This window comes from Mytilus edulis, unplaced genomic scaffold, assembly GCF_963676685.1.
Source record: "Mytilus edulis unplaced genomic scaffold, xbMytEdul2.2 SCAFFOLD_241, whole genome shotgun sequence".
Lineage (NCBI taxonomy): Eukaryota > Metazoa > Mollusca > Bivalvia > Mytilida > Mytilidae > Mytilus > Mytilus edulis.
In genome coordinates, this window is record NW_027268886.1 from 22,452 (window position 1) to 39,231 (window position 16,780).

General features: G+C 33.8%; 1 protein-coding gene across 1 annotated transcript in view; it reads right to left on the reverse strand.

Moving 5' to 3' along the window:
* Positions 1 to 16,780, reverse strand: part of LOC139509024 (uncharacterized) — a 33,783-nt gene that overhangs the window by 6,958 nt on the left and 10,045 nt on the right. The window contains exons 4-6 of the mRNA XM_071296054.1: positions 12,349 to 12,462; positions 11,655 to 11,780; positions 4,355 to 4,465 (exon numbers count right to left, since the gene is read on the reverse strand). Of these exons, the coding sequence (XP_071152155.1) occupies positions 4,355 to 4,465; positions 11,655 to 11,780; positions 12,349 to 12,462 (351 nt within the window). The remainder of the gene's footprint in view (positions 1 to 4,354; positions 4,466 to 11,654; positions 11,781 to 12,348; positions 12,463 to 16,780) is intronic.

Genomic DNA, 16,780 nt, shown 5'->3' on the forward strand with positions numbered 1-16,780 from the left:
TCAAATTTTGGACTAGACATATTATAACTGGACTGACTCTTATTCTGTGCAACAGGCTTACTATCAGTACGCTCAGTGCTTTGATTTTTGTAATTTCCACTTGAAGTATTAACATTTTGACCCTTGAAACTTCTTTTATGTGAAAGAGTATAATTATCTGAAATAACAGCTGCATCATGTATTGTCTCAACAGTTTTGTCGTCTAAATGTGTTTTTAAGTCTAAATGAACACATTGTTTGAACTCTTCTAATAACATCAATTGTCTTAGGTTATCAAAATTGTTATCTGTTTTCTTTGACGTAAGCCATTTATCAAATAGATCTTCTTTTTCCCGAGCAAATTCCACATAGGTTTGTGAATCAAACTTTTTATAAGATCTAAATTTCTGTCTATATGCTTCTGGTACTAGCTCATAAGCTTTCAAAACTTCCTGTTTCACCGTGTCATAATCGGAACTTTTTTCTGATGGAAGTGCGGAGTATATTTCAGCGGCCTTACCCTCAAAAACACTCTGTAGCATTGTAGTCCAATATGGCTTTGGCCAATTCAAACTACAAATGAACTATGAGCAATTTTCTCAAACTGTGGAAAATATTTATCGACTGTTTTTTTCACAAAATATTGCTGCATCAAAATATTCTGATTTCGACTGGACTTTAGTGTTGCTTTCTTCTTTGACCATTTCAATTTTCATTTTCTCCATCTCTAGCCTTTCCCTCATTTCAAGTTCTTTTAATTTAAATTCATCTTCTTTTTCCTTTTTATCCATTTCCAATCTTTCCTTCATTTTCAGTTCTGCCTGTTTTAATTTAAATTCATCTTCTTTTCTTTTCTCCATCTCCTTCAAATTCATTTCCAGTTCTTTTAGTTTGCGTTCATGTTCTAATTCAAGCTGTTTTAATTTAAAGGCGTCAATATTTTCGACCTTAAGTTCAAGAGCCTCTTTACCTAAAATTTCTGCGTCAACTAATTTGTCTATAACCAAATTTTTTATAATTTGTTTTCTCATAGATACTTTAAAAACTAATTTCAGTTCTTTAGCAAGCAACACTAATTCCTCTTTCTTTAAATTATCAAAACTCTCCAGGTCTGGCGTTTTCAAAAAATTACCGGCATCAAATGCCATTTTGTAGAATTTTGTTGGCTAGTTATAATAAAAATATTGAATAAATTTTAAATAAGATATTTTCGTTCTCCCGGACGAGCCCCCAATTTCTGTTACGGCCAGAAATCGCCTTTAAATTGTAGCCAACAAAAGACACAAATCAATAGTAAAATTTAATAACATTTAATATACAAAAGTTTACAAAAGGTATTAAACAAATATTACTGTTAACTTAACTGTCAAAATATGAGTCCAATCTGTTATCTTTATCTGTATCCGGAAATCTTTCGGAATCCAATTTGAATATTACGTTCACTACTAATGTCACAATCCAGTATGATGTTGTCTTTAGAATAAAAGTGTCAATCCAAATGCTATGAATACTAATGTCTATCAATGTCTATGTCCAAGTTTAATTATGAGAGTTTAACTTTAGTGTCTGTATATATAGTGTTGTCATGGAAAATTCTAGAACACTCTATAATGGAACATTGTGGAAAATCCTGGAAAGTTACAACGGAAGTTTCTGGAATAACGTAGAAGTTTAAATTACGCATCTTTTATAAGGATCATTCTAGAAAGTTCCAATCATTCTGTGATTGTTCCAGTGATTCCTAAACTGCACAGTTATAAGATTATTTGGTAAACAACTATCAGGCCATACAACACAAATTAGGCCAACATAAATAAACATAATAATTACAATATCATAACAACGGACTGACTGACGGACGGACGGACAGAGGTAAAACACTATACCCCCCCTCTCCTTCGGAGCGGGGGTATAATTATTACTGTTAATTTACTTAGCTGGCACTGATAACGGTAATTAAAGAGAAATTTAAAATATGACAGGTGTGTTTTTTCTTTTATATTGTCTTAATTACATGTACTTAGCCAAGTGGCATTTATAACCATGCTAATTTTTATTCCGATTAAGTTGATGCCCTGACCTCTTTTGATCTCTAGTTAACACTTGCCAATAATATAAACATACAGACCATGAAAAGAAAACTTGTTAAGTATGAAAATGGGAAAGAACAAGAGCAAAGTCGGCTCTGGACCTGCAGCGCTGGCACTTCATGGAAACATAGGTGCTTACCAATCGCAGCATAATAGTATGTAGCATTGGATAATAAAGGGAATTGTGAAAACAAAAGGAAATTGAGTACAGGTTTTTTATATATAAAATGCAAGAAATATGACAATTTTAGCATGATATACATCTATTAAATTTTGGCCTTGGCAGCCATGTTGGTTGCCCGTCAAGGACTACGGATATAATTTTAAAAATAGATACCATAAGGATGATTGTGGCCAAGATTGGTTCCATTTGACCTGGTAGTTTCAGAGGAGAAAATTATTATTTGCGAAATTTTAACCCTCGCTAACACTCGGGATTAAAATTTTACACAAACAATGCAACCCATGTTAAAATCTCTGATAAACCATGGCTGCCATGAATTATTTCTTAGATAGTCAAAAACGTTAAAATTGGCCAAAAATCATCATTTATGGGCAATAACCCCTTTGCGAGGGCATCCGACAATTTTGGCATAAATGGAACTTAGGTAGATTTTGACATTCTGAACATTTTTGCATATGTCAGATTTTCTCTATCTGCAATGGTTTTCAAGAAATTAGTCAATATTTGCATTTTACCCCTATGTTCTATTTTTAGCCCTGGCGGCCATCTTGGTTGACTGACATGGACATCATACCCTAAGGATGATTGTGGCTAGGTTTCGTTCCATTTGGCCTGGCAGTTGCAGAGGAGAAGATTTTTGTTAAAAGTTAACGGACGACGACGACGGACGCCAAGTGATGGGAATAGCTCAGTTGATCTTTCAGGTCAGGTGAGCTAATAAAAAGTGAAAGGGAACCAGGCATTACAAATTCCAGCCTAATTTTAAAATTTCAATTCAATCGGATGAAGCATTTTTGAATTAGTGTACAACATACAAGAAAAACGCATTTTTTTAACACCAAAGTCCCACAACTCTAGAACAACATATAGAAAAATCAGAAAAAAAACGAAAGAGAACCAGGCATTACCTATTCTAGCCTAATTATAAAATTTCGGATTAATTGGATGAAGCATTTTTGAGTTACTGTACGACATTCAAGAAAAATGGCATTTTTTATAAAAATCAAAGTCCCATACTCTGGACACATCGCAAAATTGGAAAAAAACAAAAGGTAACCAGACATTACCAATTCCAGCCTAATTTTAAAATTTCAGTTCAATTGGATGAAGCATTTTTGAATTCATGAACAACATACAAGAATAAAGAGCTTGGCCGAGTGCACCATGATACGACCGCAATGGTCGACAAGTGTTCATTTGGGCAAGTGTTGACACACTTCTAAAGTGGACACAATAATATGCTTGACACAGTAATTTGCTGGACACAGAAATTACATTAGTACTAAAAAGCACCACTTTGGCCCCTAATAGGTTGGAAGAACTGCAAGTCCTAGCTCAAATCTGCTAAAATTCTCTATGTTGGAAATTTCATAAGGACTCTAAAGAAGAAAAAAAACCTTTGAAATCGGACGAGAAATAAAAAAGTTTGTTTTTTGGGATTGAGCACCACTTTGGCCCCTAATAGCTCGGAAACGGTACAAGCTACGTTAAATCCGTCGAGACTCTACCAGTGCAAAAGTTCATAAGGAAAACAATGAAAAATGAAAAAATCAAAATGAAAATATGAAAATTAAAAATTTCATGAACAAAAAAGAGAAGTCCGTTTTAGCCCCTTTTAGCTCTGAAACCTTAAGACCTAGCTCAAATCTGTAAAAATTCACTTTGTTGGAAAAAATATGACTACTTTTGACATAACTGAAAATCGAAATTGTCAATTTTATTTAATATAAAAAGAAATTCAGGTTTAAAGATATTTTTTAGCCTACAACTTTTGAAAATTTACTGGATTTTTTTTCCTTAAATTGACGATTGTTGTTGGAAGGGACTTGGACAATATTCATGACATGGTCAAATTACAACTAGATGGAAAATTAGACGCCTTTTTCGTGCCACCGTGACAATAAGTGAAGGGCATATTGTTTATACTGATCCATCTGTCCGTTTGATGTTTTAGAACAAAATAAAACATAAATTATGGATGGATGGACAACAGACAGACGATAAATAATGGATGAAAATGCTTAGTGATGGCAAAAACTTGCAAGCCTTTCAGGCTAAGTGACCAAAACAGAAACCAATAATACAAATCAGCAATTCTTACTTTTCTTGTTTTCTTGCTTTTCAGCTACTTTACTGCTGCTTGGAGTATATATTTTTCTAGGAATTCTTTTCCTTTTTGGATAGGAAATTGGAGTTTCCATTGTTGGTAGATCTGCAAAAGATGAATATCATATTTGACAGATGTTTCATTACCAGGACCAAAATAAAAAAAATAATGTATGATCTGACAAAAAAAAAAAAACAAGCTGTGTCAAGTCTTGTATTGCTGTTTTATATTTCAGAATATTTATGTGTCCGTGTCGTTACCAATTCCACTCTGAATGTAAATCATAATAATTTTGCGCTTGACACGAACCAGCTAGTAACTATTGCAAGAAAGGTAACTAGAGGCTCCAAGGAGCCTGTGTCGCTCACCTGTTTTCAAATTTGTCTAAATCTTCCTTTGAGGATGATTTCAGACCCACTGGCTGTATTTTTTAGATCTTGTCCTACTTAACATTTTTGCTGTTCAAACTTTCAATATATCTATAACAGTTTAAAAGATACTTTTTAAAGCACTAAAATCGGTGAAAATATAAAAATAGAGGATATGGTAATAAACAAGTAATAAACATTTAAGGGCAATAAATCCAATAACAAGTGGTCATTTGAACTGTGTGTAGAGCTTTTATTGCTGAACATATTTGCAATCTAAAATATTTTTTTTTCTATCTATAATCACTGTGCTTAAACAGCTGTGGGTAACTTAAGTTACCCACAGCCCAAGATGGCGCAAGACATCTTCTGTTTATATAGATTTTAGTTATTTTAAAGCAAAACAAAGTTGTTTAACGAAGATAAAGCTTTCAAGAAGATGTATATCAGTTTCGCCCGCACTAATAAAAGTAGAAATAACTTAAGTATAAAACAATAAGTCGAAAAACAACTGATTTTAAAAGTCCAAAAGAGGTACGTAACTTTTACAAGAGATATCCGTAACTTTTTTTACGTAATTTACAGAGATGTCCGTAACTTCATGATGTGTCTTTAACTTTTCTCAGAATTTATATTGTTATACACAAAAATATAAAGGTAAGCTATGAAATATCGTAAGTTGGTATACAACTACATTTAGTTACAGTAAAGAGTAAAGGTTAACGCCTTACTTATTCCCAAAAACGGCAAGGGGAATTCATAGTCAGAAGTTCCAATTTTCGAAACGATCCCTTAAAGCAAAACACTAAACCCCTTCAACATTTTTTATTCTAGATTATATGTGATATCACTCTGTCTGTTTTACTCATAAAATTACAGCAACACAGTACTGCAACATACATTTTTACAATAACAAACCACGGCTGTCCTTCATCAACTAGTTTAAGATGAATATTAAGAAGCCGAAAAATCTGAACATGTAGCTTAAATGTTTTTCTTCTATGCGGTGCCAATATTCAAATTTTCAGATGAAATTACAAAAGGGAATAAACCGTACATTAATACTGAAACAATGAAAATATCTTAGCCTTATTTTTAAAGAAACCAGGACTAGTTGGGTTAATAAACTTTCTTCATTATTTACTTGTGTTACTCATCGAAACATAGTGCAATTACATATATGTAATTTCAAATAGATTTGCCAGGATCACATTGTTGTTTTTCTTCAAACAGTTGAAAATAAAATTTCTACTGGGATAATGATTTATTGAGTTCTTTGAAACCCTGTCTCTCCTTCGGTAGCTGTTAATAGTGGAAAATCACTGGTATAAAGCCGATGCCCGTAAATGCAGTTACGGTTAGCCGTAGATGGCATACGAAAATATGGGCATTATATTTTCTAGCTTTTAAGCCTATAAAATTGTTACAATTGTTGAATTTTGCAATTTAGGAAAAGGTCAGTGTCTCAAGATTTAATATAGACCAGAATCATGTTTATTATATGTCTAGCTATTTCATTTTTAAAGCTCTTAGTGAGCTGTAAGATGCGTGTACCTGCTGCTTTTTCTACAGTTTAGATGCCCTTAACTTGTAAAGCGGATGCGTGTAACTTGCAGATCTAATGATTGTAAATTGCAGTAGCTGAAATGCTGAAGTTTATTGCATGTTTAATGTACAAATTATCCTGTATTGGTACGCAATTTTATGTTATATTTTCATGAACGTAGAGAGCGTGGCACTCTTCCTATACGAGGCATCGGATTTAATGTCCCTAATCTGACCGGACCTGACTGTGTATTTGTACATCCAGCACAGCTAAACGGACCAAAGTTAAGCGCTTAAGTTGGTATTATCCCCATGTTTGTGAGTGTCATTTTCTTCGGTGTCCGTGGAAAAGGAAAACAAATGTCAGATCATTATGTATAAAGAATCCTTATATACGCAAAAATTATGCATCCAAAGGCTACAACAGAAAAATTACCCACAGCCAGAGTTTTCGGTTAAGAAAAGTTACGGACATCTTTTGCCATTTTTAAAATTGTTCTTACGCTAAGCTAAGACAAAATGCATTACATTTTTTGTTTTCAGTTGATTATTTTGCCTTAGATACAATACATTGACAACTTGTAAAGAATTATTAATGCGTAAATCTAAAGATATTTGATAAAATTAAAATCGCATTATTTTACGCCGCCATATTGGGCTGTGGGTAACTTAAGTTACCCACAGCCGTTTAAGCACAGTGATAATAGTTTATGAGATAATAGCCAAAAGCATTCAAATTTGCCAAAAACTGTCATTTATGGCCAATAACCCCTATGCAGGAGTATCCAACAATTTTGACATAAATATAAATTAAATAGATCTTGTCATTCTGAACATTTTTGTCCTTGTCACATTTTCTCTGTTTGCAATGAATGGTTTTTGAGATATTAGTCAATACAGTCGAACATGTTTTTCATTAACAGCCATATGTTTAATATATGTACTAAGTCCGTAAACAGGATGGCTTAGTATGACGGACGAAGGGACAGACAAAGTCCATGATTTGCTATTGGAAACCGCAGAAATTGGTAGGATCAAAATCTAAATTAGGAGGTGCACAATGGGAACATGTAACAAAGATTCTCTGACAGTTTCATGGAATTCCCTTCAGTAGTTTAGGGACGGAAGGATGAACGGACGGACACAACGAATACTATATACCCCGTTTTTTTAAGCGGGGGTAAAACTAAATAATGTATCAAATTATTACAATAAAATATCAATGAAAGACTCATTTTTTTTTTTTACAAAATTTTAAAAATAAAGATTGATAGTCATGTTACTGTAAAGGACAGTTGAAAGTATAATTAAAGAAATTGTTCATTGAAACTTTAGGCCAAATTGTAATATATGGACTGGCAGGCCACTCCAAAAGGCCCTCAGTGTCTTGAACTATTTCTTAAATATTGACCTTAATCACATGAAATATTTGTACAAGGTAAATAAATCCTTGTATCCACCTCATCAAAAGTCATAAATTGTATAATATACAATTATGACCTTCATGGAAAGTTAATACAGTCAAACCTGTGAAAACCGGACCCTGAGTAATCCGGTTTCCTGTCAATTCCGGCCGAAAATTAAAGTCCCACTTCCTTCCCTTAATATTCTTTGCAAAAATGTCCCTTGTAAACCGGACCCTGTCTATTCGGAATTCCGATCTAATTATCTAGTCCCAATACAGTAAATTACTTTAATTATTACCTGTCAAAACCGGTTTGGCCTTTTATCATAACGGTATTGATTGATGTCAATCAACTGATCAAGTCGACAGAGATCCGACCACTTTTGAAACGAAATAACTGCTATGGAAAATTAATCTTCAATGCCTACGGAGGAAACTTATGGACAGAAAAACAACTCGTGTTTATCAATTCAAACAATGTGGAGATTCCGACGCAAACAAAATCTGCGAAAGTGAAAATGAAGCGGACGAGCCAGAAACTTTAACTTCATATGAGTATTTCTTCACAAACATTAAATGTATGAATCATTTTTCAAATTCCAAAGATGATGGATTTCTTAACTTTCTCATACCAATGAGAGCAATGATTGAAGATGTTTCGTTCGTAGAAAAATGGTAAAAAGCAGGGACATGTCCAAATATATATTGTGTTCAAATCATCGGCACTCTAGGTTAAATAAAATTAGTTTCAGAATTTTCTATTATTCAATACACTAATTTATAATATGTCAGTAATCTACTGTACTATACAAGCTTATTATTTGTTAATTGCATGAAATATGCAGTTCTGTAAAATATCTGACGTCATGAACCACTGACTTCCTGTCAATCTGAAAACCTGAATAAACCGACCCACTGCCTAAATCGGCCCTTTTTGACGGTCCCAGAGGTGGCCGGTTTACACAGGTTTTACTGTATCCAAAATTGATAAATCGAGGAAGAGGTTATTTCCTGCGGGCATAGCCAAAGGGAAATTCCCCCTTTCGAGATTTAACAATTTTGGATATTAACTTTTCATGAAGGACATAATTGTTTTATTATACCACACTAAACATTGGACTTGTTTTAACCCATTTTACAAGCATCAGCGTAAAAGTTTCATTTCAAAAACTAACTAGTCTTTGAGACTTTCAGGAAATTTACCAAAGTTGGAATTGCAACTTTTGGAATCAGAGCATTTCAAAACATTTCATTAGTTTTTATGATATATATATATGGTAAGTCTTGTAGAATGATTCCAAAAATCAAGCAGTCTTTTTAAGACTTTCAGAAAATTTACAAAACTTGGAATTGCAATTTTTTGAAATCTTAGTGTTCCATGTAATTCCAATAAATAAAATGTAGCAAAAGAGATTAATTGCAAGTTAAATTTTGAAAAAATAATGAGTCTTTGAGACTTTCAGGAAATTTACCAAAAATGGAAATCTGAACATTCAAAAATATTTTGTTTGTTTTTGCAATGTAAGAATAGTAAGTTTTGAAGAACATTTTCAAAGATTTGCCAGTCTTTGAGACTTTCAGGAATTTTCTTAAAACTGGAATTGGCATTTTTTAAAAATCCAAGTGTGCATATCTTTTTATATGTTATTGTAAAACACAATTAGTTTCAAGGAACATTTCCAAAATTTAAACAGTCTTTGAGACTTTCAGGAAATTTACCAAAGTTGGAATTGCCATATTTGGAATCCAAACATACAGTATTGTTCCAACTGTTATACTAATACATAATAAAAAGCTTCGCCGAGCACAGCATGATACGACCGCAGTTGTCGACAAGTGTTCATTTGGGCAAGTATTGACACACTACTAAAGTGGACACAATAATGTGCTGGACACAGTAATTTGCTGGACACAGTAATTTGCTGGATACAGTAATTAGCTGGACACAGTAATATACTGGACACAGAAATTAAGACCCTTGTAGCAGGGAAACCGTAAGTCCCAGCTTAAATTTGGAGAGAATCAAACGGGTTGGAAATTTGTTAAGGAATCCAAACAAAAAAAATGTTGTAATTTGACGAGAAATAAAAAAGTTCTATTTTTGGAGTTAGCACCACTTTGGCCCCTAATAGCTCGGAAACGGTAAAAGCTATGTTAAATCCGTTGACATACTATCGGTGCGGAAGTTCATAAGGAACATAATGAAAAAAACAAAACCAAAATAAGATGAAAAATAAAAATTTGACAAACAAAAAAGAGAAGTTCATTTTAGCCCTTTTAGCCCCTTGTAGCTCAGAAACCGTAAGTCCTAGCTCAAATCGGTAAAAATTTTCTGAGTTGGAAATTTCAAAAAAAAAAAACCCGTTGAAATCGGACGAGAAATAAAAAAGTTTTTTTTTTTTATTTAGCACCACTTTGGTCCCTAATAGCTCGGAAACGGTAAAAGCTACGTTAAGTCCGTTGACATACTATCGGTGCGGAATTTCATAAGGAACATAATGAAAAAAACAAAATGAAAATAAGATGAAAAATAAAAATTTGACGAACAAAAAAGAGAAGGCAGTTTTAGCCCCTTTTGGCCCCTTGTAGCTCCGAAACCGTAGGTCCTAGCTCAAATCGCTTAAAATTTCATGAGGAATCAAAAAAAAAAAACCCATTGAAATCGGACAAGAAATAAAAAAGTTCGTTTTTTGGGATTTAGCACCACTTTGGCCGCTTATAGCTCGGAAACGGTAAAGGCTATGTTAAATCCGTTGCAATATTACAGTTGCGGGATTTCATAAGGAACATTATGAAAAAAATTTGATTAAAATTGAACAAACAAGAATGTGTCCTCAGTACACGAATGCCCCACTCGCACTATCATTTTCTATGTTCAGTGGACCGTGAAATTGGGGTAAAATCTCTAATTTGGCATTAAAATTAGAAAGATCATATCATAGGGAACATGTGTACCAAGTTTGAAGTCGATTGGACTTCAACTTCATCAAAAACTACCTCGACCAAAAACTTTAACCTGAAGCGGGACAGACGGACGAACGAACGAACGGACGGACGGACGAACGGACGCACAGACCAGAAAACATAATGCCCCTCTACTATCGTAGGTGGGGCATAAAAATAAATCCTCTACATCATATTTAATATAAACACTTATTTTGCCCTTTTTGGCCCCTATTTCAGGAACCGGCGGGGGCATAACCCCCAAAAACAATCCCAAGCTGTATTTTGTGGTTATATTCCTTGTGTTAAAATTTCGTAGCATTTGCTCTATCAGAACTTAAGTTATTGTCCGGAAACCATTAATCTGGACGACGACGACGACGCCGACACCGACGACGCCAACGGACAGGGGCGATACCATTATACGAACGCAAAATTTTTGCGGTGGTATAAAAAGTTAGTTGCTTGGATCATAATCATACCAAAAGATGTCGCATATTAATCATTTGGTGGGAAATCATTTTGCCCTAAGGGCAAAGTTCAAAATTCCGAAACCTTCGACACAGACAACTTTCATAGTACTACTTATACACTTATAATTTTCTTGTTTCTACCATGAAAGGTGTAAGAGGAGTTCGTGCAGAATCGATTTTGTCATTATTTTTAACCCTTAGGAAAATGCCCTCAGGGCTTGCAGGCAAAATACCATGCCACTGCTAGACTTGGTACCCATAATGGGAGGTCATACTGTTGGAACCAACTTCCTATTGTAAATATTTTGGAAGATTTCACCATTTTCTGCCTATCTCAAAAACGAAATTTCGCTCATAAATTTGCCCTAGGGCATGAATTTCATACCCTGATCACATACTCTAACATGCTACCAAGTTTCAAGTTTCCATCATTTCTAGTTTCTGAGATTTTGCATGACATTACATACATACAAACAGACGGACTGCATTACATACATGACATAATCCCCCCGCTTTCGCTTAGCAGGGGGGATAAAAACAGCACTTGACAATATTTATACCCTCTTCTTCATTGATAATATTCTCTTCTGAATCGATGAACTGTTCCCTCTCAAAATCTTCTTCTGCCTCTACACCTTCCATCTGAGTATTTCTATCTTCTTCTCTGTCTATTTCTAACTCTTTCTCTGAATAAGGAAAGATATTTCATTAACTAACATAAATTGCTTACCTGGATAGTCTTAACCAAACATATCAATGGCTAAATATAGCAATTTTAATGCCGTTTTAATTTTTTGTGTGTGATCTATGCATTCTTTTAGTAACAATTTTGAAGATGACTGAATAAAAAAAAAACTAGAGGCTCAGGTGAGCATCAAGAATTGCCCATGGCAGCCAATTTTGTTGTCCAATCAGGACGAAATGAGGCAATTTTATAACAGACCTTACATAGATGCATCCTGCCAAGTTTGATTCCATTTAGCCCAGCGGTTTCAGAGGGGAAGATTAAAGTGTGATAAGTTATGATAGATGTTTCATGGTGGCAAAAGCTCACATTACCCTAATAATAATCTATAAAGCAATCAACAATGCTCATCTTTCATACATGTTGTCTGAAATAAATTAAATATTCTGCAATCATGGACTAATGCAAAACATATTACAATTAATCATTCAATTATTAAACAGAAATCAAAAACACATGTTTTTGAATTCACAATTCCATTTGTTTCTTTGGTAAAACTCTAAATTTACCTGAATCAGAGTCCAAAATGCATTGCAGTTGTTCTATTACCCTGGGCCTACTTATGACGTACTGCATCACCACAGATGGATTTGCATCTGCAAATCTGGTCCATTTTTCTTTAACTGAAAATATAAGATTTTCATCCAATGATAAACAGAGGACAGGTCTGAGCTTTTTTTTTGCAAAGGTTTATTTTGCCTCTCAAGCTTAAAATGACTTAATTGACAGTCCAAAATAACATTTGAAATTACAGATAATTTTATCAATACAAACTGAGGTGCTCAACAACCTACTTTGTTGACTACTCAATAACCTATATTGTGGTCAACACAGGAATTGTGTTACCAGTAGCTTGCTTCATACAGTAATGTGTTTGATATGCTTACTTTCTTGACAGTCTAACTTGCTTGCCACGATTATGTTGGTAGTTCACTATTATTGAAATATATTGGAAATCAGAATTAGAATAAACAGCTGCGCCACAAGTGCAATATACGCCCATTCCGAATTTTTTTTATAGTTCATTTCAAAACATATGCAGTGGAACCTGTCTTATCCGACACACCTCGGGACCAGAGAAATATGTCGGATTGGACAGGGTGTCGGAATACTCGGGTTTCACATTTGATAAAAGTGAAATAAGCATGTAAGATACAAACGTGGGCAATAACACCCAAAATAGGTTTTACTAAGGAGATCCTTTAAAGAAAAATAGTGTTTATGAAACATTACACCACGTCAAGTACGAATTCCCAAGATCTTGTAAATATTTAGTACGATAAATTTCAGTGAGATTGACAAGTTCTTAGAACATTTACAGTGTTAGTCTTCATCAATTGTTTAACTATTTTCCCAGTCATGGTTATTTGTATCATTTAGTCGGAATATCGTCTTCGACACTGGTCACATAAATTAAACTGTCAAAATGAAATCATTTCACAGTCCAATTAGCAATATTTCTTCGTCTGGATTTTTTTCCCCAACAATTTACTCACATTGAATTAAGAAAGACATTATGAAAAGTATGTATTAAGATTTATATATTTTCCATATGTTGTAGAAATGTTTTTATCCCGTACTGAGCCTCAAATTTCCTATCCGATCAATAAAAAATAACAAGATATTTGTGTACACAGGTAATGGATTAAATTACCTTTAATAAAAATGCATGAAATACACCTGACTGAATTATGATTACCTTGTTTATAAATTGATTAAGGAGATCAAAGGGTCGGATTAAACAAGTATAATTAGAGTACTTATGAAGGCTGGGACTTGAAAATGCTGTCGGATTACGGAGTAGACGGGTGACGGAATACAGAAGATTTTTTAACAAAGAATGTTAAAGAAAACTTTCGGGACCAGTAAATTTTGTCAGATTTCACAGGATGTCGGAATATTCAGGTGTCGGATTAAGCAGATTCGACTGTAATTATCAGATCATGTCTATTTCAAACAAAACAAAAGAAGAAACACTATGTGAATTTTAAAAGCAAACAGACAATTATTTTTATAAAAATAAAATTTAATAAAATAATGAAAAAAATAATAAATTAAATATAGAACCAAAAAAAATCTAAATGAAAATAGGAAAAAAATATTCTTTAGTTATTCACAAAAAAAAAGTAAGTTACTTAGTCCGCTCCCAACTCCAGAACTCTAAAAGGACAATAGGGAAAATAACAAAAACCAAAGGCATTTACTCTACATAGGACCTACATGTAACATCATGTTAAAATTTAGTAAGAATTGGTCAAAGTAAACTTGAGTTTTTGTGAAAAATGTCAATTTTCAATGAACAAAGTCCCATAACTCTTGAACGACAAAAGTGAAAATCAATGAACCGTAACAAGACTCAAACTCAATCTGTAACATCAATAAATATCTATATACCAAAAATCAGTTCAATATCTCAAGGTGTTTAGTAAAAAAGTCTGGAAAACTGGTTGTTGCGCAACAAGTCAGAATGACAAACAAGGGTAAAACTATATGTCCCGACCACTTTGTGGCGGGACATAAAAAAGTGCTGAAAACTTCAAATTCACTGTAATTTTCTAAGTCCGAGGGCGTAACTTCCGTAAAAATTATTCAACCACAACCAAAGTAGAACTTAATCTGTAACTTCTCATGATAAGACCACATACCAAAAATAAAATCAATTGGTTGAACATTACAAAAAAAAGTGTGGAATACTTATAATTCACTGTAATTTTGTATGTATAGAAATATTTTATATTTTGGGCCACTTTTACCTTTAACCTATGTCTTTTACTTTTTATTGTTTTGTATGTTTTATATTTGGTTTGTTTAGCCCCACTGCCAGTGGTTTTACATTTACAATTTCTTTGATATTGAATTTTTCTATGTCCAAGGGCTGTAGCTTCCGTGAAAATCATTGAACCGTCACCAAACTCTAACTTAATCTGTAACTCTTCATAATAAGGCTACATACCAAAGATATTATCATTTGGTTGAAGCATTACCAGAATAAAGAGCTACGCCAAGCGCAGCATGATACGACCGCAGTGGTCGAACAGGTGTTCATTTGGGCAAGCATTGACACACTACTAAAGTGGACACAATAATATGCTGGACACAATAATATGCTGGACACAGTAATATGCTGGACAGAGAATTCTGATTAGTAATAAAAAAACTTTTTTTTGGTTTTTTTTTTATTTAGCACCACTTTGGCCCCTAATAGCTCGAAAACGGTAAAAGCTATGCTAAATCTGTCGTACTCTACTGTTGCGAAAGTTCATAAGGAACATAAAGAAAAACTAGAAAATGTGTCTGTAAGCCACAGATGCCCTGCCATTTAGATCAATATGAGGTTCCATGTTCTCTCATGTAAAAATTGACCAAAATGCTGCTGAAAAGAGCTGTATGGCAAATTTAAACCAAAGTCACTCAAGCATAAGATATGTCAAAGTGACCAAAAAGAGGTCAAACTGTGCTGCACTGTGCAAGAATACTACAACAGTGTAATATCATTGATACACTACCACAGATTCCGAGAAATGGCAGTAAATGCAAAACTTGACCAAAATCATTCAAGCATAAAATGTAGGTCATGGTATTCTAGAAGATGCTGAACTGTGCTGCACTATGCAAGGACACTACAATACATTAATATCATTGATATACTACATTAGGTTCTTGAGAAATAATCCTCGACACAAAACTTTACCAAAATCACTGAAGTATAAAATGTAGGTCATAGTGACCAAAAAGATGCTGAACTGTGCTGCACTAAGCAAGAACACTACCAATAGTCTAATATCATTGATACACTACCATAGGGTTCTGAGAAATGGACCTATACACAAAACATAACCAAAACCACTGAAGCATAAAATGTAGGTCATATTGACCAAAAAGATGCTGAACTGTGTTGCACTAAGCAAGAACACTACAACAGTCTAATATCATTGATGCACTACCATAGGGTTCTGAGAAATGGACCTAAACGCAAAACTTAACCAAAATCACTCAAGCATAAAATGTAGGTCATAGTGACCCAAAAGATGCTGAACTGTTGAACTGTGTTACACTACATAGGAACACCACAGTGGTGAAATATCATTCATATATTACAATAGGTTTCTTCACAATGGTCATTTATGAAAAAAGTTATTGAAGTCAATCAAGCATGAAATGTAGGTCAAATTGACCCAAATGTTGTTGATCAATGTAGTACTATTTAAGAAGAATATACTGATGAAATATCATTGGTACATCATTATCACATTCTGAGAAATGGACCTTAACGCAAAACTTAACCAAGATCGGGACAGACGGACGTACATACGTATGTACGGACGGACAAGGGTAAATCTATATGCCCCTTTCACTTCGTGGCGGGGCATAAAAACAAAACCAAAATAAGATGAAAAATAAAAATTTGACGAACAAAAAAGAGAAGTCTTTTTTAACCCCTTTTAGCCCCTTATAGCTCAGAAAATGTAAGTCCTAGCTCAAATCTGTTAAAATACACTATGTTGGAAATTCATAATTTGCTGTTATACATTTTGAAATTGTTTAAAACACTAAGGTTTTTCTACTTCAAGGCATAGGATTTCCTTGGTCTTATTTTGGTGCCCTGTTTCGGTATATTTTGGGTTTATAAGCTCTTCAACTTTATAGTGATTTTGGATTTGCATAGTTTTAGATACATGTAAGAGCGTCACTGATGAGTCTTTTATAGACGAAACGCGCGTCTGGCGCAGAAAAAATCTTGCCTTGAACTTTGATGTGATTTTTTTTTTTAACACCATGATGGTTTTCACTGCTGGTGGAGGTATTCTTCCTAGAGGTTAACCCGCTCCGCTAGTCAACACTTCGGTGCTGACGTGATTCATCAAACTAAATGTGCTGTTATAAATTTTGAAATTGTTTAAAACAATAAAGTTTTTCTACTTCAAGGCATAGGATTTCCTT